The 23,873-nt window shown below is 37.0% G+C and overlaps 2 protein-coding genes across 4 annotated transcripts in view; one reads left to right on the forward strand and one right to left on the reverse strand.

The window, feature by feature from the left end:
- Positions 1 to 23,873, forward strand: part of RNGTT (RNA guanylyltransferase and 5'-phosphatase) — a 242,835-nt gene that overhangs the window by 143,810 nt on the left and 75,152 nt on the right. For all 3 annotated transcript variants that reach the window (XM_024747399.1, XM_024747414.1, XM_024747405.1), the window contains exon 14: positions 22,059 to 22,125. In XM_024747399.1, coding sequence (XP_024603167.1) covers positions 22,059 to 22,125 — 67 coding nt within the window. The remainder of the gene's footprint in view (positions 1 to 22,058; positions 22,126 to 23,873) is intronic.
- On the reverse strand, positions 15,252 to 16,289 carry LOC112401269 (methylglutaconyl-CoA hydratase, mitochondrial-like). The gene is given in 3 exon segments (XM_024747431.1): positions 15,252 to 15,340; positions 15,389 to 15,523; positions 15,526 to 16,289. Coding segments are annotated over 3 exon segments (972 nt in total). The 5' UTR covers positions 16,285 to 16,289; the 3' UTR covers positions 15,252 to 15,262.

The following is a 23,873-nucleotide window of genomic DNA, read 5'->3' on the forward strand; positions in this document are numbered from 1 at the left end:
TGAAGCTTTGGGGAAAATCATTTTGGATAACATATTAGTAGTTTGGGTTTATTTGTACAAAATATTGAAAGGCTGAACATTGAAAGATTAAAACTTGTCTCAAGATTATTCAAAAACAAGGCTAGATTTCTTTTTTCTTTTAAGTTAGAAATGATGAAGGAAACAAGTAAAATGGTTTATTTCTAGATGAAAATGTGTCATTTCCACCCAAGAAAACATTTAAGTGCATTAGTAATAACTGGTTTTTTTATCTTAAGCCAAAAGAATTCACTAAGAATAATCTGACTTAAAAAAATCACTATGAAGTATGTTCCTTAGGTTAAAATTTTGAGTCTTTGGAAACCTATATAATTTTTTCCCTAACTTGTTCAAGGAGAGAGAGTGTAACTTTTCCTTTAAAATTTTCCTTTCACTCGTGTTATTTTGTTGTCCTCCTTACATTTGTATATAATAGGATAGTACAAAGTGCCTTGGATTTATTATTCAATGGAAATACGTCCTTTCAGAGATCATTTGCTGTCTAGACCTCTATTTACCAGCAGTCATGAACAGATTGTACTTTTCTATTGAGATTAATATGGTTGCAAGGCAGCATTTAAAAAAGAGAAGAGTTTTAAATATTATGTTTGGAAAATATGAAGGACAATTAAAATCCGGTGTCTAACACATAAAAGAGCCATTTTATGCAAATACCATCTTTTATTTATATTTTGTTCCATTTATGATAGTAAATCTATTGGTCATTTTTTTAAAATAGTTTAAAACCTTTATTGTGTAGCTAGGGAATTAGAAATGGTCCATAGAAAAAGGCTTTTCTTAACACATCAAAGAAGTGCCTCAACTTTGGTCCCCCAAACCTAGAATAGTGCTTATGTTCTATGACACCCTCCTTTCTATAGGGTTTTCTATACTCTGTGTGAATCCTAGATTCTCTATAATTTCTATCAGTCATTTTTTTTTTTTAAGAGAAAAGGATAAAGGCAGTAGTCTTAACCTTTAGACCACATACAGTGCATTTAAATACACACGTGTAATAAAACCTTGTTACTTTAGATTTGACTCTTTTGGAATTCTGGATATAGTTTGTACATAGGTTGAGTAGAAGTTCACTTTTATTGCTTAACAAATTCATATTATAAATACATTTTAGAAAGTATATTTAATCTTAGGGTGTCTTAGTTAAGGCTACTATAACATACCACAGACTTGGTGGCTTAAACAACATTTATTTCTTAACAGTTCTGGAGGCTGGAAGTCTGAGATCAGGGGGCCAGCGTGGTTGGGTTCTTGGTGAGGGCCCTCTTCTGGCTGTGTCCTCACATGCCCTTCCTTGGTTTGTGCCCTAGAAAGCAGGGCTGTTACCCCTGGGACAGTGGTCACTGAGGTAACCAGGCAACTAGGGTGAACTGTGCTGGCTGCAGAAGCCCTCCTGTACTCAGTGATGCAAAAAATGGATTTGAAAGAAATAGTTTGTCACTGTGGCATGGAAGAGAGAGCTCTTGGACTGCACAATCTGAAAGGCTACCTCCTTCCCTCAACCCTGCCTTCACTGGAACCTCCTGCCTGGTCCAGGAAAATCTTAAGCTCTTCAACCTAAATTACAATATGTATTGATATGGTGTCAATTCCAACGTACTATTGGAAAAAAAAAGAAAGAAAAAAAAAACATGAGAAAGAGAAGCAAATTTTACTGGGAAATGAAGTCTTACCTGGTGGACCCGTGGAGCCTGAGTCCTTTGGTCCTTCTGTGTATTCAGCGTATTGTATTGAATTATGGAGCTTGATGTTTTTGGTGTCTTTCACTAAAAATTAATATTCTTTAGGGTAGAGTCTATTGTTCCAACGTAAAACATAGTACCTATGGCTTTGAAGGCCTTTTGTACGTTGGAGAGGGTGTGAATGCTTTAGATAATAGCATTTGTCATGATTTGGAAAATGACTGCCTTCAAAGTATCTCTAAATTAAGGTAAAGTGATATCAGCTAGGATTTCACCTAGTTTGTAGCTCCATATTTCAGAGAACTGTTTAACTCTCTTCTGAGAACAGTTCTTACCGATTTCCTTGCCTGAAAGAATGAAAACCCTCAGACTTCTTCACTTGTCCTCTCCCTCACCCTTTCTACCCTCTTTTCTCTTCTGCTAAGAAGTCATAAAGAGCTCACTATAATAATTTTCTTAATCCTTTGATGAAATCACTCTCTTGTAGATCTAGCTCTGCTTAAATCAAGTGATGCTTGTTCCCTGAAACGTGGGAACAATGTTCAGCCTTTATTTCTTTTTAGCACAGCCAGTCAGCACCTTTATGAAGTACAAAGATAGTAGATATAAGATAGATCTTTTGCATCTTATATGTCCTATATGTCAGGTGTAATTCCTAATTTTTTCATAGCTGTGACTAACTTAGTGCTTTGAAAATATTTTTCATTGGTCGTAACATTTGACAGCATGAGAAAATATATAATTCAAACTTTTAAGATAGAAGAACCTAGAGGATATGACCACTGGGTTCGCTTTTTCCTAAATGGATTTCTACCTAGCAAATTTTGTGAGGGAGGAGGAATAGCAAGAGTTAATACCTGTACTGTTTATGGAGAGCAGCCTTTTTCCTTCTCTTACTGATATTATATCCTTTACGAGATCAAACATAGGAAAGAAAGATGCTTGATATTGTCTCCTTTGGCTGGAGTATTGGTAGCAAGGTTTGGAAACACTTGTTACCTGGTTCTATACACACAGCATGTGTATAGTTAGTTTTAAAGTTAGAAATTAAGAAGGCTTTAAGGATTACATTCTTACCTTGGCGTCTTTTATTGTTGGCAAAGGCCTACTGTGCTACTAGACATTTTACATTTAAAATTTTCACAAATCATAGTAGAGTATCATTGATTTCCTACATGTATTTTTAAAAAATTGACTGTGAAAAGTTTATTTCCATAAAATAATAGTCACTCAAAACTAAACCCCATTCTTAATTCTTTAAAATAAATTGTAACTGGAGGAAAAAAATTGAGTCTTAGAGGGTAGGAGTTTTGTCTCTTGGGTCTAACAGTTTGCAAATGCAGAATAGCAAACTTTTATGAGGAAAAAATCTTTAATGTAAAATGTGTTTCTTGATCCCATGGGATTCTGGTAAATCAGCCATACTTCTAGGCCCTCTATTATCTTCCCTATTCTTAGAACAACCGTTGTGAACTGATTGATGGAAATAGAATCTGGATGTATGGGATTAATCACAGTCTTTCTGTCTTGTTTAAGGCTCTTTAGATAGCGTTTCTGTGGTCATTACTTTTGAGCTAGATGTTTTTAATTTGTTTGCTCATTATTCATAATTGTTTTCTGTGTAGCATCCTGTCTTTTGATATAGCAGATATTTTATTATAGGATTAGTCATCCACAGATTAGCCTAAATCTACTGTTAGTTAAAGAGAATTCAGGGAGAGAAAAGGTAAATTTGGAATCATATTTGCTTCAACAGTGATCTTTTATATATCTGATTTGGTAAACATGGTTTATTACTTTATATTATAGATGTATTGTGTATATGTATAATTTATATTTGTTATATGTCACATATATATTACACATTTATTTATTGAAGTATCATCTCCTCAGAGGACTCTTGAAATTATCACACTTGACCCTTTATCTTCCTAAATGAACAAGGGACTGTTCTATCTAAGTAAAACTTAATGTTTTAATCTGGGGATCTTTTTTTTGATAATATTAAGACCAAGTTCTGAATTCTGCTGGGGGGCAGTGAGCTTAACAGAGAGGGACAGTTAGTATTTTTTATTTTTTAAAATTTTATTTATTTTTCAAAAATATTTATTTTTTCGGCTGCGTCAGGTCCTTGTTGCAGCAGCAGGATCTTTCGTTGCAGTGTGCAGGCTTCTCTCTAGTTACAGCATGCGGGCTCGATAGCACTGTGGGCTCAGTAGTTGAGGGGTGCGGCCTTCGTTGCCCGCACCATGTGAGATCTTAGTTCCCTGACCAGGGATCAAACCCGCGTTCCCTGCATTGGAAGGTGGATTCTTAACCACTGGACCACCAGGGAAGTTCTAGTATTTTTTAAATAAGACCACTGTCATTTCCTTCTTCAGTAATAACTATTTTATTCTAATAAAATTAGGAAGAGAATGGTGGATTCCATACAGTTTACTTATTTAGTTTTTTAATGTGAGAGAGGCTATCAAGTGTATTTTTTATAACAGGAAGTTCACCTGTTCAAGGTTACTGTGTGCCTACTGTGTGGCACTTGCCTGTGAGTTCCAGGTGGGGATAGAGGTATTGACTTTGAGGACCCCTAACAGTTTAGAGAATTTGAAGCATTAACTGGGTAGTTAGCCTTTCTATTTTCCCTACTCTTTTGCTTAGGACACTTTTCATAGATTTTATTAGTTTTCATATCTTTTCTGGATAGCATATTTCTTTGAGATGCATGCTCACTACCATGATCCTGTTTGTTACTAAACTAAACTTTAACTTTTCTCATAAAATGGGGTTAATATTAATATCATTAATATGAATTATAACACACCTCATAGAGTTACTGTAAAGATTAAATTAATTGAAGTCCAGTGTCTGGTACACATAACTTAATAAATATTAGCTGTTAGTATGATCATTATTATAATTTATTTTACAAATGCTTATGGAATATCTTACTAATTACCTGGAACAATGATAAGCAGTGTGAGGGGTATAGAAGAAATACTAAATGTTGTTTTTCCACAAGAAGTTATAATATAATATAGATGTGATAAAACAAACACATGAAACAGCAGTGAACTATGTATGACAATATATAAATAAGGACCAAACTGTGTGGCACAGGTTGTTGATGCTGCAGAAGAATTTGGAGCAATGATAAATCAGTGAGGGTGGGGCAATCAAGGTAAGCTTCATGCAGGAGATGGCACTGAAGCTGTGTCTGGAAAAATGGGTAGTATTGGAAAAAGACAGAAGGGTATTTCAGGTGGAGATGACTGGCACATTCACAAGAGAGTAAAGAGGCAGAATTGGTGAAAGCAGAGGCCTCCAATTGCCGAGTGATAAGGCGATCAGAGAATAAAATCTAAGTCCTTGTCTTCGATTTTAAGCACCTTAATAGCAAAGTTTTATATTGAAGCTTTTTCAGCTCTTCCCTTTTATACATCTGACTATATAAACTTGTTGCCACCATGTTCCCATATGAATGATGACATGACACTTTCTCTGAGGAAAGACACTGTATGCATCAAGTCTTCCTGCACTTTTATTTCTGCATGAGAACTTCTTGTCAATTTAATTCATTGCATTTGTTTGTTATTGCAATCAGCATCAATTTCTCTTCTTTATTCCTGCCTCCTTTTTTTGTTAGAGCATGATGGCTGTTTCCTCATTTATTTCTGCAAAACACCCTTTTGGGGAAGAGCAGTGAGAAGGAAGAGTTATGAAATATTAATTAAAAGAGAAGAAAAGTTACACTAAAATATTAAATATTCCTATAAAGGAATTATAAATAATGTTATTTCTAATATATTAACTCTGTCTCATAAAGAGTCCTTGTGGCAGTGGATTCTTCTCCTTTCACAGTGCCCCTAGCACCCACCAACTCTCCCCTCCCTGCCTTAAGAGAGATGTGTGAAGAATCCGTAGCTTGAAGTGAACTATCCTGTTTGTGGTCAGTTTACGCTTGGTCCATTAGAAATTTCATTTCAAGCTGTATTATATGTATGCGTTTGTTTTTATAATAGTGTTTTTCATAGCCTGGAATGGTTATAATTGAAAGTACTGTGCTCTTCATAGTTATGAGTAACTACATCATTTGAGTTTCACTTTGTCAGATTGCTTTTAAACTATGGTTAAAACTTCCAATAAATACAAATTTGGTAGATACTTTATAAGCAACACTGGTAGGTAGTTTATAAATAATATTATGTGTACTCTAAGAAGAAAATGAAGCAAAGTATTTTGGATGATTTTAGTTACGGCAGTAGCACATAAATAGAATCTAGTTTGTCATTTCTCTTCAGTATGTCTTCACTTTAGACTGCCATACTTAATCTTTTGAGTACCTCTAATGAGTGACGAACTTGAAATTTTAAGTACTTACAGAATAGTTAATTTCCTCAGTAAGCTGTGTGCCTTTAGATTTTACTTTTATTTGTGCCTTGTACACATATGGAGTTATTTCACTTTATTTTAAGCTACCTTGATTTTGTCTTACTAAATTATATTTTACCTTATAAAATAGTTGAAATGCGCTTGCCATTTTCAGGTATTGTAGTAGAATTCTACTTAAAAACAGTAGTAGTTGGGGCTTCCCTGGTGGCGCAGTGGTTGAGAGTCCACCTGCCAGTGCAGGGGACACGGGTTCATGCCCCAGTCCGAGAAGGTCCCACATGCCGCGGAGCAGGTGGGCCCATGAGCCATGGCCGCTGAGCCTGCGCGTCCAGAGCCTGTGCTCCGCGCCGGGAGAGGCCACAACAGTGAGAGGCCCGTGTACTGCAAAAAAAAAAACCAGTAGTAGTTGAAAGTGTTTTTTTAGCTTTCAATTTGCTGCTTGGAACCATTTAAATTACAGTCATATTAATATGCCCTTCTTACATGCCATCTAACAGGAAGTCTATCAGTGCTGCTGCTCACATATAGTAACATTTCTTTGTAGCCATCTCTAGATTTCTTACATATAATAGATAAATCCACAGTGTCTTTTCCTTTTCATTAGCTGTGCATTTTCTTCTGATGGTAAAGATTGTTATTCTTATAAACACTGTACCTTGTAAAGACATCTCCACTTCCTTGTAAAGTTAATCTGATCTCAGAGGCAACACATTGCTTTACCTTATAGAACCACCAAAAGCAGACTTACTATTCCTCTCCCTCCCCCCAAAAAGGGCATCTCAGTGCATTCATGACATACTTGATGTTCACATCGATTCGATTCGAAGACTTGCCTCATGCTGCTTGCCTGGTGCCGCCGCCTTGCTCTTCTTAATTAAGGAAAAAAGTCACGAGAACAACTTTTATGTTTTTGGAGACAAGGAGTATTTGTGGATTAAATCTCTGTTGGCCAGTTAACTGAAGTCTTATCCTTGGCATCTCTTATGTTGTTCTCCCGACTTCTCCTTCCTCCTCTGCTCTCCCATTTTTCCCAATCTAATCGCAGTAATTCACATATCAAATCACACTCCTGATGCAGAAATTCTAGTCTTAGAAAGAGGCTATTTTAAAATTAAAATTGTTTGGAGCATCACTTGCCAGAAGGTGAAAGGAGGCTCTGAACTTGTGACTTCTGTAATAATAACCAGACATCAGGAAATGAAGTGGAATATTGGTTTGATCTTAGAAATAAATTAACTTGGGCCCTACTAGTCATAATCAGAACATTTACAAGACAATATTTGTTGACAATTATGCCACAAGTGCTTTCAGATGTATTAGTCCTAGCTAAGGATGTAATACGGCAACATTTAAAAATTTTGCATGAATACCTCAGGTTTATTTTTCTAAAACTAGACGGAATAAGAAATTTTGAAAGCTGTTAAGCTCTTCCTTTTTTCTGTTATGCCTCATCTGTCATCTCATTTATAGAAATCCTATTTTAAATTTCCCAAGACCAGGTAATCTTTATCTTGTTTGGATCATGCTAGAACTTCAGCTGTCAGTTTTGGTTGTGCATATCAAAATATTTTATGGCAAACTCACCTACATATAAATTTACTTAATATCCATTTATTTTAATATCTGCCTTATATTTCTCAGTATTTTAATATCAGTGGTTAGTTCTTCCTTAGGGAGGTATGTGTTGTTTTTTGTTTGTTTTATTCTTTTTCTCCTGTGTTTTTTTTTTTTCCTGTATTTTTTTACTTACCAAGCAACCATTGATCACTCACCTTGTGTCAGGCAGTGTACTAGAGGCTTGGGATTATAATATAAAATGTTATAAGATTACACTTCACGGCATTTGATAAGAGAGTCTTGAAAACTTTTATCAGTGGTTCCAGTGTTGGGTCATATTTTGAGGGCATGCGCCTAAAGGAGGTCCCTGAAGACCAGTGTGTGGGTTTTCACTTAACATGCAAGCCTCTACTTTCAGGGTTTAAAAGTCTTTAGTAGTCAGAAGTTTACTACAGTACATAATTCCCATGGGTCTGTTATAGAATTTGCCAGTTTGTCTCCGTTTCTTGTAGTTTAACTACTTCAAACCTGCTGCTTCTTTAAGACTATGAGTTCCTGAGGCAGGGATCATCTTTATGTCTCTGATACCTGGCCTAGAGTCTGGCATATACTCTAAATAATTGATGTATAATAAATGATTCAGTTTCATAAAGAGAAAGAAGATGAGGAAGAAGCAAGATTGAATAGAGGATTGAGCTAATTTTCCTCCCTTGTTGACTTTCTTTTTTTCCCCCCGTTGCTCCTTTTAAAGAAGTAGGCCATGTTGGCTGAAGTTGTCCGCACACCTGAAGAGGTTGGCCAGAGCTTTGCAAGCCCCACACTGATTTTATCACTCAGCATTGATCATGTTGTGGGGAGTAATTATCCTTAACCAAACGTCTTAATTATTAAGAAGTGAGATTTAAGAACAAAGAGCCAGAGGAAGAGAAGTTTGATTCTCAATTCGACCTCTTACAAGCTGTGTGTCCTCAGGCAAATTAGTAATTTCTGTTAGCCTCCAAATCTATTAAATGGGAATAATAATGGTACCTAACACATGGGATTCTTTGACAAGATTAAATGACAATCCTAAATTCCTAACACTAAAGGAGTATTCAAATTAAAATTAATACCAGAGAGAAGGCCGATATAATGTAGAATTAAGCTTAGCACAGGGCCTTGCACACTGAAGATCTCAGTAAGTAGCAACTATAATATGGTTTTCGTGGCTTTGTAACCATCAGCACTAATTTATAGTAATACAGTCGACCCTTGAACAGCACAGGTTTGAACTGCTCAGATCCACTTACATGTGGCTTTTTGACTTCGCTGAGGGTCAGTGCCCCTAATCTCTGTATTGTTCAAGGGTCAACTGTATATCATTACATATAGATGTGTATGTACACACATATGCATTAAATACACACATATATGTACATACTCAGGTCTCTATTTGTAGCAACTCATTTCTAACTACTCAGAAAGTTATTTAGCCCTTAGAAGATTGTTTTGTGACTGTGTGATCAAAGGAAAAGGGTTAGGTTATCTTGAGGGATATTTCATCCAGAGCTTGGAAAATTAGGTCTTCCACAGTAGTACATGCTTTTCTAGCATCCAGATAACTCCTCTCTGCTAATTGTGTCAGTCAGTCTCTATCCTCTCCTCTGACTATCTGCCTCTTTTTCTCCCTCTTTTCTTACATGTGGACATGCATTGACTATATACATTCTGACAGATTTATACTTTTTAACTCTCTCATCTGTCATTAACATTAAATTTCAATATTTCATAAAAGGCAATTCATTTTTTCTTCTTTTTAAGACATCCTGTATTTTGGAAATATGCTTTGGTCATTCAGTGTATTCAACTGATTTAGACTGAACAAATGTTAGTTAAGTACATACATTATTTTATTTAATCCTCAAAACATTTCTGTGGAGTTAAGTCATAACCGTTTGCCCAACAAAATAATGAGGCTACAGAGGAGTTAAATGAGTTGCCTGAAGTTACACAGGAAACAAGCACCACAGTTGGGAATCAGACATACAGTGTGATTTCCAGCCACCCTTTCCACAGCACCATAACAGCCTGAACAAAAAGGACCTAGAAATCTTCATCTATGAGTCAACTATCTCAGGGTACATTACTTCCACAAATCTTATCCATTCTGTAGTGATTTTTAGTTGACTCAACTTCAGAATGACCATTCCTGCCCTTGTAATCCTCCTTGTTAACTGGCAGAGTGGGAGAAAATAAAAGATTACAGGTCTTTGAGAAGAGAAAGAATAAGTGTTGAAGTTGGGAAGGTATCAAGTAAGTGGAGGGCTGGATAGTTTTAGCAAGGGAATGAGAAGGAAAGCTAAGGATGTATGTATAGAAATACAGATGAATTGAAAGATGGAGAAACTTGTACCTCAAGACTGGATCTTCTCCACTCAATGAGAAATAAAAGTGGTTTTTGGAGTGAGAAGAGAAAGGGATGGTCTGGGGAGATTTAGAGAAAGGAGGAGGTCTGGAACAGTCTCTGTGGGATTCAAGAAGAGAAAAATGTTTGAAGTTGTTGAGAGACCTGTGTCTTAGGAATGGATATTTTTGGGGCTTTCTAAAACATAGAATGTACCTTTTAGACCTTTTTAAAAAATTTTTTATTTTATTTATTTATTTTTGGCTGTGTTGGGTCTTCATTGCTGCACGTGGGCCCTCTCTAGCTGCGGCGAGCAGGGGCCACTCTTAGTTGCGGTGCGCGGGCTTCTCATTGTGGTGGCTTCTCTTGTTGCGGAACATGGGCTTTAGGTGCACGGGCTTCAGTAGTTGTGGCATGCAGGCTCAGTAGTTGTGGCTCATGGTCTCTAGAGCACAGGCTCAGTAGTTGTGGCGCACGGGCTTAGTTGCTTCGTGGCATGTGGGATCTTCCCGGACCAGGGATCAAACCTGTGTCCCCTGCACTGGCAGGCAGATTGTTATACACTGCGCCACCAGGGAAGCCCTAAACCATTTTTAAGTGTACAAATCCGTGACCTTAAGTACATTCCCAGTGTTGTGCAACCATAAGCACTGTCAATTTCCAGAATTTTTTCATCATTTCAAACAGAAACTTTGTACCCATTAAACAATAACTCCCTGTTCCTGTCTCACCTTGGTCTCTGGTAACCGCTGTTCTACTTTCTGTCTTTTTGAATTTGACTTTGCTACATACCTCATATAAGTGGAATATATAATAGCTGTCCTTTTGTGACTGGCTTATTTCACTTAGCATAATGTTTTCAGAGTTCATCCATGTTGCAGCATGTCAGCATTCCATTCCTTTTTAAGACTGAATAATATTCCATAAACAAGATATATACCACATTATGTTTTTCAATTGTTGATGGGCATATGGATTGTTTCTACCTTTTGGCTATTGTGAATAATGCTGCTATGACATTGACATTGGTGACAAGGAAAGGGTTTTAAAACTACATCTTAAAAAAACCGTATGAAATAACTATGTGCTTGTACTTACACACTGCTTAATTCTTTCTGAAAGCCTGGTTAATTTATTTGAGGAAAAAGGTAACATTGTTTGACTCTACCCCTCGTGGATTTGCTGAGCACATTCTAAGGTTGTAATGACCATAACCCACTTCAAGAATTCACATCAGTCACTTAATAGAGTGGAAAAAATGAATGGAAAAGTATTGTGATTATTAGATAACCTCCATCTTGTGTTTTGGAAATAATTGAATTAGTTTCACCATAAGGACGTGAGGGCGTGAGGGTCTTTCAGTCATTTATAAAATGTGGTCCTAGACAGCTCGGTAACATTTACTCTATATTCACGGCTTTAAGAAATGTTAAAATTATCATGCTTTATAGCATTGCCAGCACTATCCGGTGATGTCTTTCTTATGGATATCTCATGATTTCCTGTTGTCAGCCCAGCATATGAGATTCTGGAACTTCGTCTAGAAGTTTATAGCTGTCACATTACTGAGGTTCAGCTGTCTCATGCATTATGTTAACTTTTGTTAATTGATCAAGGCATATGTCAAGGGTAAATATAATGATTTATAAGCAAAATAATTGATGTGCAATATGGTATTCTGGTCATTTTTAAATTTGAAGTAATTAAAAACAATTCTGCTACTATATCATTAGTTATCAGTGTGTTTTGAACAGATATCAAAATAAAGAATAAAATGAATTGTTACAGTTCAAATTCTTTTACATGAGCTATTCAGCTAGGTAAGAATTTCCTTCAAGGGCTTTGCTAACTAAACCAGTCAGTAAGTTACTCTGAACAAAAGAATATACTGATTGAATTAAGGCAGGAATTGTCTGTTAACTCAAAATAGGCTCATTCATGTTTATAAGTAGAGTCATGAAAATGATAAAGAATTAACTACAGCAAGTCCCCTACATACAAACGAGTTCCGTTCTGAGAGTGCATTTTAAGTCCAATTTGTTCGTAAGCCCAACAAAGTTAGCCTAGGTACCCAACTAACACAGTTGGCTATATAGTTCTGTACTGTAATAGGTTTATAATACTTTTCACCCGAATAATACATAAAAAACGACCAAACACAAAAAAATAAAGAAAACATTCTAAACCTTATAGTACAGTACCTTGAAAAGTACAGTAGTACAGGACAACAGCTGGTATGCAGGGGCTGGCATCGAGTGAACAGGCAAGAAGAGTTACCGACTGGAGGAGAGAGAGGAGGTGGGAGATGGTAGAGCTGAAGGATCGTCAGCAATAGGAGAGGGAGGGCAAGCTGCAATTTCACTCACGCCTGACTTGATGGAATGCACATTCACATCTTTGAAAGTTTGCAACTTGAAGGTTCCTATGTAGGGGACTTAACCGTACTTTAAAAAATAAAGATAGCTAATATGTACCTAGCAATGAAAAAATACTAATTCAATACCTACCAAAATCTATATTTAAAAAAAGGGATGCATATATAATATTTACTAGGGAGTATTCAAATTAAAATTAATAGTAAAGAGAAGATCAATATAATGTATATTCTATCAGTGAGACACTTAGGCAGTTCTCTGTAGTTTTGGCAGTTCATGTGTCAGCAGTTTGTGGAGAGTTCTATGAAGCTGAAATTCAGATTTGAAGTAATTCTTTTCAGTGTGGAATATAACAGTCTCAGTCATTCTGGGGTCTGTGATTTAAAAAAACATTTCTCTCTTTGATTGATCATAGCTATTATTTAAATAGCTGGTAACGTGACATGGTGCTGTAATTTAGACAGAAAAAAATGGAATTGTGAATTATATCCACTCAGCTTAAATTTCCCTGTTTCTTGTCTCCACAGTATCTTTTGTACTTTTTCTGCAGAAATGGCCCCATAGCATAATGTTCCTACATTTTCCCAGGGGAAAAGGAGGATGTCACAGAGTCTTGTCTGAAGTATACAAGGGGAACTTGTACAACAAAAATATAGGGAAAAAATAAAATAAGTTTCAGAATTTCCCAATACAGGAAATGAAAGTTTTATTCATTTATTTTATTTATTAATCTTTTAACAACTCTGCTTTACATATACCTCTTGGAGTCAGTGAGGTGAAAATTTATGGATATGATGATGATTGACGTAATTTCAGACGTTTAGGTTTGAGGCTAATCCCTACATAAACCATTCTCCCCTCTCTTCTTTTGTAGGTTAAAAGTAAGCCATAGAATAATTCTTATGACCAGTAGATAATAAACCAGGTGGGGAGCTATATGTGTTTGATGATTTCCCTGTTAAAAACCACTTTTCAGACTTTTTGCTTCATGTTTACACAGGCAGGTCTTAAAATAATAAACCAACTCTCCATTTAGAATGATCAGGGTGGGTTGATTTAGAATTATTTGTAGGCCCAGTTTGTGATATGGCCTGTGAACATTTGTACTTTCCTTTTTTAATATATTTAGCAAAACTTTGAAGATGAAGTTTGTACATTATCTTTTACAGCTTTATTGGGAAGTATGTACATTATCTTTTACAGCTTTATTTATTTGATATATGATAACCTGCACTTAGTTAAAGTGTGCAATTTGATTTTTAAGTGTGAAATCACCACTCCCGGAATAAGATGATGACCGTGTCCATCAGCCCCTCCCCCCCCCAAATTTCCTCCTGCCCCTTGTTAATCCCTCCCTCCCTCTCTCCTCCCACACCCTTCACTCCCTTTTCTGGCAACCACTGCTTTGGGGTATTCATTTTCTAGAATCTTATGTAGATGGAAACATACACTGTATGTGTCTGTGGTGGTCTTCCCCCGCCCCCCCTTCTTTCAACATTAGATTCATCCATGTTGTTACATGTATCAGTAGTTCATTTCTTTTTACTGCTGAGCAGCCTGTTGTTGTATAGATATATCGCAATTTACTTATCCGTTCACCTGTGTATGGATGGACATTTGAGATGTCTTCAATCTTTGGCTATTATAAATAAAGCTGCTGTGAGACTCGGAAACAAGTCTTCTCGTAGACATATGCTTTCATTTGTCTTGAAATGGGACTGGCCATTTTTTTCTCCAAAGGATCAGATAGTAAATATGTTAGTCTTTATTGGCTCCAGGTGGTAGGCTGGGGTAGTGGTAGGACTTCATTTGTTTCCCTTCTCTCAGGTACCATCTTATCTTGGCTTTTTTTTTTTTTTGCGGTACGCGGGCCTCGCACTGTTGTGGCCTCTCCCGTTGCGGAGCACAGGCTCTGGACGCGCAGGCTCAGCGGCCATGGCTCACGGGCCCAGCCGGTCCGTGGCATGTGGGATCCTCCCGGACCGGGGCACGAACCCGTGTCCTCTGCATCGGCAGGCGGACTCTCAACCACTGCGACACCGGGGAAGCCCGATCTTGACACTTTTTGAAGACTACTAGTTATTATATAGAACGCCCCTTAGTGTGATCTTTTGGGGGGGTGTATTTTTAGGAAGGCACACCACGAAAGCAACAGTGTGCTCTTCTAGGTGCATTATGTCGGGGGTGGGAGCTCATATTGGTAATTTTGATTATTTGGTTAAGTGAGTCTGCTGGATTTTAAAGTTGCTATGTTTATGATTAGTAAGTGTTTTCTGGGTTGAAATTTTGAGACTAGGCAGATGTCAGGTTTCTCATCCTACCTTCCTCTTGTAGTTTTAGTATTTTTCAATGGTTTTTGCCTGCAACAATCGTTACTGTGGTGTTTTTCAATTTCAATTCGGCAAATATTTCAAATATGGTGAATTTCAATTTCCTTCATTCTTTTTTTTTTTGGTACATGGAAATAATTTTATTTTCATACTGTAGCACAGGAGACATACAATCAATACTTTTTCCTAGCGTGTGCAATATATAAATTATTCACATTAAAAAATTTAAGAACAGAAAGCCTCGTATGCAGGAGGTATTTTAAAATGTATACCTAATTTTGAATTGGTGTTTTTGACAGTATATGCTATTAGCTTTATAAATCTGAATGAAAATGACGATACACATTTGAACAAGTACACATAGGGGTCCACTCCAGATACTTAATTCAGTATATGGATAACTCGCTCTTCACTTTGGTTGCTGGGATTCCAGATGCTGAGGCATATGTGAATCTGAAAGATACTTCCAGAAGTACATTTATTACACTGGTGTTTTAAAGATTTCTCTTTCTTCTACTCTCCTTTATAACGAGGGGTCCTTTTCTCTTTAAAAGCAAGAAGACCTTCAAGTCTGTCTTTTGTTGGAATAGTCTGAGCATAACAAGCTTATTCTATGGCTAATCCTGTTACTAAATCGACCTCCATCCCTTGCTTAATTGCTAATTTTGCCACTCTCATTGCAACAGGTCCCTGAGGTAAAAACTCTCTTGCTAGGTCCAAGGCCTTTCTATAGGCAGCATCCCCCTCCTGGTTCTGTTCCAGAACATGGCTGATCACAAGCCCACTGCTTTGGCTGCTTGGCCATCGAGCACACGTGCAGAGAAGATGAGCTCTTTGGCCAGGGACATCCCAATGGCACGTGGCAGTCGCTGCGTGCCCCCTCCACCAGGAATAATTGCCAACTTTGTTTCAACCAGGCCCATTTTTGCAGAAGAAGCTGCTACTCTTATATCACATGCTAAAGCCAGTTCAAGTCCACCACCTAAAGCGAGTCCATCTATTGCTGCAGTGGTTGGCACTGGAAGATTAGCGATTTCATTAATCACTGCTCTTATTTTGGAGACAAAAGGACCAACTTCACTGGAATTCATTTTGACTCTTTCCTTAAGGTCTGCACCAGCACAGAATATCCCTGGGACTTCACTTCTTACTATTATGGTCCGTACTTTCTTATCAGATTTTAAAGCATCCACAGCTTCTGAAAGCATTTTTATAAGATTTGTACTCAATGAATTTTTGGCATAAGCTCTGTTTATTCCAAGCACCACAGTTCCTCGGTTCTCCTCCTCCAGATACCGCACCCGCAGCTCGTCCTCCGTCTTCACCTCAGAGCTGTAGCCCCTCCGCCAGGCCGCACCCCCGACCGTGGGTGTCCAGCCCCGAGCCCAGGTTGCCGGGTCGACCCGCGGGACCGTCCAGGAGCCGGACAGCCTCCACCCAGGGCCGAGCCGCGCACAGCAAGCGGCCACCAAGCGAGCGCGGCCGGCCTGCAAGATACCCAAGGCCCCGGGTGCCGCTGCGGCCGCCGCCGCCATGTTGACTGTTTCTCCTTCATTCTTTTTCAGTGCATTAATAGGGATTGAAATGGAAAGAACCACTGTCCCCTCTTCCTCATATACTTATTTATATTATTAAGGATTTAGGAATATTTTACTCCATGGGTTATAATCCAGCACTATGATTTTATTTTGGCTTCGGTCCTTGGGAACGCCTTCAGTTCAACATCTGTGTCTTTTTGGCATGCTCTCATCACTTTTCCATATCTCCTTACTTCCCAGTACCACAAGATTTTCCAGGCTCTTCTTATACTTTTCCCCCCTCAGTCCAGAAATCAGCCCTTTCTCCAAAGAGCCCAGGTGTTTTTGTTTTTTGGGTTTTTTTTTTTGTGGTACGCGGGCCTCTCACTGCTGAGGCCTCTCCCGTTGCGGATGGCCTCTCCTGTTGCAGAGCACAGGCTCCGGACGCGCAGGCTTAGCGGCCATGGCTCACAGGCCCAGCTGCTCCGCGGCATGTGGGATCTTCCCGGACCGCAGCACGAACCCGTGTCCCCTGCTTCGGCAGGCGGACTCTCAACCACTGCGCCACCAGGGAAGCCCTGTTTTTGTTTTTTAATTGGTGAAGATTGATGGTTGGAAACACGGATCTAGGTCCTCCGCACGGTTGTTGCTGCTGGGTGTCATTACAGACCCTCTCAGTTGTCAGAGCTAGGAATGTATTTATTTCTACCGGCACACAGATTCTTCATTTAACCATCCGATTGTTGTTGTTGGTGGTGGTGGTTTTTCATTTTTTTCATGAAAGTCTAGAGCATTTTGTTACTCCTATACCAGGGTTTAGAAAGCAAATCAGAAAAGTGTAGGCTATGAAAAGTCTGTAAGGATAATAATAAACTCACTCATTTGCTAATTCAAGTTTCATCTGGGGCTAATGGCATATGCTGCTTTTACCTACGTTCTACTAGAAGTCTCAAAGAATAATGTAGGCCTTCTCAGTAATGTGCATTTTCTCAAATTCAGAAGGGCCCTAGTGATCCCATATTAGATGCATTTACTTTCTCTTTTTTTCTAGTATGAAATATACTGGATGTAGCCTGCTCTTTGGAGAATTTGCTCATTGGCTTCGAAGTGGGATTTTATTTGTCAGTCAGTATTCATGATACTGAAAGTTTTTTCAAAGTATTTTTGCAGTTGAAAAGTGTATCAGTTAGTGGGTAATGTAATTAGGGCTTGTAGACAGAACAGTTAATTTTGAGTTATGTAGCTTATTTTTAGAAAGATCCCCTTTGCCTTTTTTAACTTTTAATTTGAAATAATTATACACTCAGTTTCCTTTTAAAGCAATTTTTTGTAAGCCTGATATATCGTCAGTGAATGATGGTGAATGAGGTTCTTTTAATTAATCTTTCTAATACCTGCCAAGTTTTAATTTTCCTTTATGTGAGAAAATTTTCTGGAAATAATTTTGCAGCTTTCTTTCCAGAATAGATATTTGTTAATATTTGTATTTGGGAAATTGAAGTAAAATGAACATTAGATTTGCCTATCTTTACTTTTGTCGAAAGCTCTAATAGATTTCCTTTCTTTTTTTCTTTTCCAGCAATGCCGCCATTTTTTTTTCTAATATCTTTATTGGAGTATAATTGCTTTACAATGTTGTGTTAGCTTCTGCTGTATATCCATTCATCTGCTGGTGGACAGTTAGGTTGCTTGCATGTCCTGGCAATTGTAAATAGTGCTGCAATGAACATTGTAGTACATGGCTCTTTTTGAATTATGGTTTTCTCAGGGTATATGCCCAGTAGTGGGATTGCTGGGTTGATTGGTAGTTCTATGTTTAGATTTTTAAGGAACCTCCATACTGTTCTCCGTAGTGGCTGTATCAATTTACATTCCCACCAACAGTGCAAGAGGATTTCCTTTTCTCCACAACCTCTCCAACATTTATTGTTTGTAAACTTTTTGATGATGGCCATTCTGACTGGTATGAGGTGATAACTCATTGTAGTTTAGTTTTGATTTGCATTTCTCTAATGATGAGTGATGTTGAGCGTTCTTTCATGTGTTTGTTGGCAATCTGTATATCTTCCTTGGAGAAATGTCTATTTAGGTCTTCTGCCCATTTTTGGATTGGGTTGTTTGTTTTTTTGATATTGAGCTGCTTGGGCTGCGTGTACATTTTGGAGATTAATCCTTTGTCAGTTGCTTCATTTGCAAATATTTTCTCCCATTCTGAGCATTGTCTTTTTGTCTTGTTTATGGTTTCCTTTGCTGTGCAAAAGCTTTGAAGTTTTGTTAGGTTCCATTTGTTTATTTTTGTTTTTATTTCCATTTCTAATTCTGTTGTTTTTGGATGGAATGTCCTATAAATATCAATTAAGTCCATCTTGTTTAATGTATCATTTAAAGCTTGTGTTTCCTTATTTATTTCATTTTGGATGATCTGTCCATTGGTGAAAGTGGGGTGTTAAAGTCCCCTACTATGATTGTGTTACTGTGGATCTCCTCTTTTATGGCTGTTAGCATTTGCCTTATGTATTGAGGTGCTCCTATGTAGGGGGCATAAATATTTACAATCCTTATATCATCTTCTTGGATTGATCCCTTGATCATTATGTAGTGTCCTTCTTTGTCTCTTGTAAAGTCTTTGTTTTAAAGTCTATTTTGTCTGATATGAGAATTGCTACTCCAGCTTTCTTTTGGTTTCCATTTGCATGGAATATCTTTTTCCATCCCCTCACCTTCAGTCTGTGTGTGTCCCTACGTCTGACGTGGGTCTCTTGTAGACAGCATACATATGGGTCTTGTTTTTGTATCCATTCAGCCAGTCTGTGTCTTTTGGTTGGAGTATTTAATCCATTTACATTTAAGGTAGTTATCGATATGTATGTTCCTATTACCATTTACTTAATTGTTTTGGATTTGTTTTTGTAGGTCTTTTCCTTCTCTTGTGTTTCCTGCCTGGAGAAGTTCCTTTAGCAGTTGTTGTAACGCTGGTTTAGTGGTGCTGAATTCTCTTAGCTTTTTCTCAGCAATGCCTTCTTACTCTAAAAATTTCTTTGGTAGCCATAGAAGCATTTAGTTACAAGCAAATTTTTTGGAAGTTATTAGCATTTGTATAAAGGTTATATTAATGTTCACCTAATAGAAGGACAAAACAATTATCTGGTACTAAATGCGTCATGGTTTTTATTTTAACATATGCTTTTTATTTTAACATATATTTATAATGCATCTGTAAATGCTGAATTAATGCCTTTACCCTGGGGATTTAAAATGTGTGAATGCTATATTACATACAAATACCCTGTCATAATAAAATGGTGCCTATTGTTTGACAATAATTATATATACAATTTGGCATAATACTTTTTTGAAAGGTAAAAGCATTTTAGGAAATGTTCCATCTTAGAAGTTGGAATTTATGTTCTCAAAGTATTAATTATTTTACACATAGCAAATGCTTAAATTATGATACCTATTAAAACCCACTCAAACGAAGGTGGTAATGTAATTTATGTAAGGAATAATATGGACATGAATGAGAAAGAACAGTATTTAAAAAGCGAAATATATATATGCTGTTTAACTGCCATATTTAAGATATTTCTTGTTTAGAAGGTAGTTATTAGATAGGCAAGTTGGAGGAAGGGGAGGACACACTGAATAGTATATTGGCAAGCGTCCTAAAATGCATATGCATAGTAATTAGAGGCATATTGATTTTTAAATGTCAGCCAGCTTTTATTCTCTTCCTTTTCTATCATGTATTTGTATGAACAGTGACTATTCTTCTAAAAGAGGTTTATGACGCTTTTTGTCATCATTTGTTATATAGGAAATAAATTACCACTGCTATATAAAACTAACATTAAATTTGTGATACTAGCAATTTGTGAGAGATTTAAAGTTTTGTTGCTTTGATTAATTTCTTATTTGTCAAATGATGGTGAAGAAATTCTCCATTTCCTAGTTGAGATTTGGGGATATTTCTTATGCTTTCTACTTGCATCCAGTGAACAAATATCCCTTTAGTCATGTTTGTAACCTTCAACAACATGCTAAAAGGCATAACTGTAAGTATCACTCACATGCCGAATTTAAGTACTGTAGCTTTTTGCTAAATTGGTTTAATTTATTTTTGTGTTTGACAGCTATTAGCTTTCCTTTAGTGGCCTTCAGTACTTTATAGGCCTTTAAAGAATGTAGGGAACAGAGGTGTTCCTAGGAGATGGAATATCTATCTACCTTATTTCATAAAATCTAAGGTGCTTTAACAGTGAACTTTATTAGTCTTACTAGACCAAGTCAGTGGAAGGTTAAGTAGGGGTAGAAAAATTTCCCCTTCTTTTTGTCTAGGTTCTTTGGTCTAATAATTAAATTGACATAGGACAGATTAACAGGAGAAAAACATATTTGAGTTAGTATGTACGGGATCCCCAAAGATACAAGACTCAAGGGTAGGTCGAGCAGTTGAGGCTTATGTGCCATCCTGTGCTAAGGAATGGGATAAGGGCCTGGGTCTTCAAAGGGGAGGAGGGTAACTCACAGGATGATGAGAAGAACAGATATTTTGTATTTAGAAGTTTGCCCTGCCATGCAGATTGGTCTTTCAGATAAAAACGTTATCTATGGTAATAGCTCTCTTTCTGGGCCAGGCCCCCTATCTAAGTTCTTTTAGGCAGTTACAAGAGAGGTAAAAAGTTTTCCTGAGTCTCTTAGGTCTTGATTGCCTTCAGCTTAAAATAATCCACATGTCAAAGTGGTGTATTTTGGGTTGGTGTATTCTCCCCTTCAGTAATCATACAACCATCTCACACTGTCACCCGGTGACAGTGATTACAAGATACCGTAGAGTAATTAATTTAATTATGACCTTCTCATACCCAGCACGACTACATGCTCCGCAGGCATAGTTCTAATGATGGTATTTCCCTATTCACAGTGTGTCAATGTAGTCAAGAATGATAGCCCTCTTTAAATAGGAAGGAAGGAATGATGCAGGGAAGGTAACCATTTTACCTCCACCCTCTAGATGGTTTGATTTTTATTTTCATGTGCATTTATTGTCTGTACAAAAAAATAAATATTACTTATGAAATAAAGATAAGACATTTGGCGTTCTTCGTGGCCCATTCCAAACCTTCTTCGGGTTTTCATCTCTGACTAACTTATCCCTTACTTCAACCAGACTTCTTTACTTTTGGTTTCAAATCTTCTGCATTCTCAGGGTATAGTTTAAAATTTCTCCCTTTGCCTTACCAACCCTTTAAAAGTTAAGCCTAAATTCCTCTTCAGGCTTCTCCAGCTCCCTCCATAGAAGGTATCTCTCACTCCACTACTTTGCAATGGCAAATACCTCTAGAATAGCATTTATCAGAGGCCACCTTTTGTTAGGGTTAATTGTGTATCTGGTTTTCCTGTTAAATTTTGGAACTGAACCGTTTAGGTTTGTATTATCTCCATAGTGCATAATATAGACACACAGTGAGTGTTTCTTGAATTGAACTTTTATAGATCTTTAAATATGTGCATTGCTTCTTTTAATTCTCCCCATGTAGTAATTTTGCTAGAATTACTAGTATGTTAGACTGTTTTACATTTAAGTTGCCATTCTCAATATTTACCCATCATTTTCTGAAGTATAAGAATTATTCCTTTCCTGGTTACTATTCCATCGTGCGAAAAGACAAGAATAATTGCATAGATATTAATTTTTTCATAGTCAGGATCTATTATACAAATTTTGGTAATTATACAACCTCATATTTAAGGAAGAGTATTTTATAAATAATGCTTTTTTTCCTTTGTAGCTTACTTCCTCAGAATGTTGGCCTTCTCTATGTTGGAGGTTATGAAAGACCCTTTGCACAAATCAAGGTATGGTTGTTCATTTTCTAGTATATTTTCCCTAGATACAGTTCACTCGTCCAGAACCCACCAAAACCCTGCAAATAACTATCACAAAAATTTGGGAATGTGAATTATTAATTTCATTTGTTTTTGTATATCTCTGATGAAAAAGTAATTCAGTTTTTCAGTGAATGGATTAGTTTAATAATCTTGCCCTTAGTAGCGTTAATTTTGACCATTGCACTTCAGTGATTAGTTAAGAAGAGTACAATTTAGAGCCACATTACCCTTTTTACCAATAGAATTTTTTGACAGCTTTATTGAGGTATAATAGGCATACAGTAAAATATACATACTTAAACTGTACAATTTGACATACCCTTGTGAAACCATCACCACAGTCAAGGTAATGAACATATCCATCACCCCTGAAAATTTCCTTGTGCCCCTTTGAACTCCCCCGTCCTGCCCTTCCTTTTTCTTTTTCAGTCCCCAGGTGACCGCTGATCTAATCATTATAGATTAATTTGCACTTTCCAGAATTTTATATAAATGGATCATACTGTATTTCTTTCTCTCTCTCTTTTAGCTTCTTTCATTCAGTGTTATTATTTTGAGATTCACCCATGTTGTTACACTTCAGTAGTTCATTCTTTTTTATTGCTGAGTAGTATTTCATTATATGGTTTTAGCACAGTTTCTTTATCCTTTCACACGTTGAGAGACATTTGGGTTGTTTCTGCTTTTTGACTATTATAAATAAAGCTGCTGTGAACGTTTGTGTACGAGTCTCTGTGTGGACATATATTTTCATTTCTCTTGGGTAAATACCTAAGACCAAAATGGCTGAGTTAAATGGCAGTTGTATGTTTTAACTTTTTAAGAAACTACCAAGCTATTTCCCCACCAGCAGGGTGAGTGCCAGTTCCTCCATATCATCATCAACATTTGGTATGGTCAGTCTTTTTAAGTTTAGTCATTCTTATAGGTATATAGTATTTCATTGGAGTTTTAATTTGCATTTCTGTAATGACTAATAATGTTGAGCATCTTCCCACGTACTTATTTGCCATCTGTACGTCTCTAGTGAAGTGTGTGTTCAAAACTTGCCATTTTTTAATTGGGTTTTTTGTTTTATTACCGTTGAGTTTTGAGCATTCTTTATATATCTTCTGGATGTAAGCCCTTTATCAGATATGGGATTTCTCTTAACAGGATCCTCAGAGAGCAAAAATTCTTAATGTTGGTGAAGTTCAGTTTATTAGCTTTTTTCACGGTTCTTGCTTTTACTGTTGATCTAAGAAATATTTGCCTAGTCCAAAGGCTAAAAGATTATTCTCCTATGTATTCTTCTAGAATCTTTATAGTTCTAGGTTTTACATTTAAGTTTATTGTCCAGTGGAGTTAATTTTTGTATATGATGCAAGGTTCAAGGCATAGAGGAATGTTGTCCCCCTACACCCCAACCTTTCTTTGGCCCGTGGATATCCAGTTGTTCCTAAACCATTTGTTAAAAAGGGTATCCTTTCCACCATTGAAGTGCCTTTGCATCTTAGTTGAAAATCAATTCACCATATGTGTGTGAATCTATTTCTGAGCTCTTTATTCTGTTCCATTGACCTATGTATCTGTCCCTCCACCAATATCGCACTGTCTTGATTTTTGTAGCTTTAGAATAAGTCATGAAGTCAGGTAGTGTAAATCCTGCAACTTTGTTCTTTTTCAGAGTTGTTTAGACTACTCTGGGTTCCTTTAATTTCCATGTGAATGTTAGA

Source organism: Neophocaena asiaeorientalis, unplaced genomic scaffold, assembly GCF_003031525.2.
Source record: "Neophocaena asiaeorientalis asiaeorientalis breed wild unplaced genomic scaffold, Neophocaena_asiaeorientalis_V1.1 scaffold161, whole genome shotgun sequence".
NCBI lineage: Eukaryota > Metazoa > Chordata > Mammalia > Artiodactyla > Phocoenidae > Neophocaena > Neophocaena asiaeorientalis.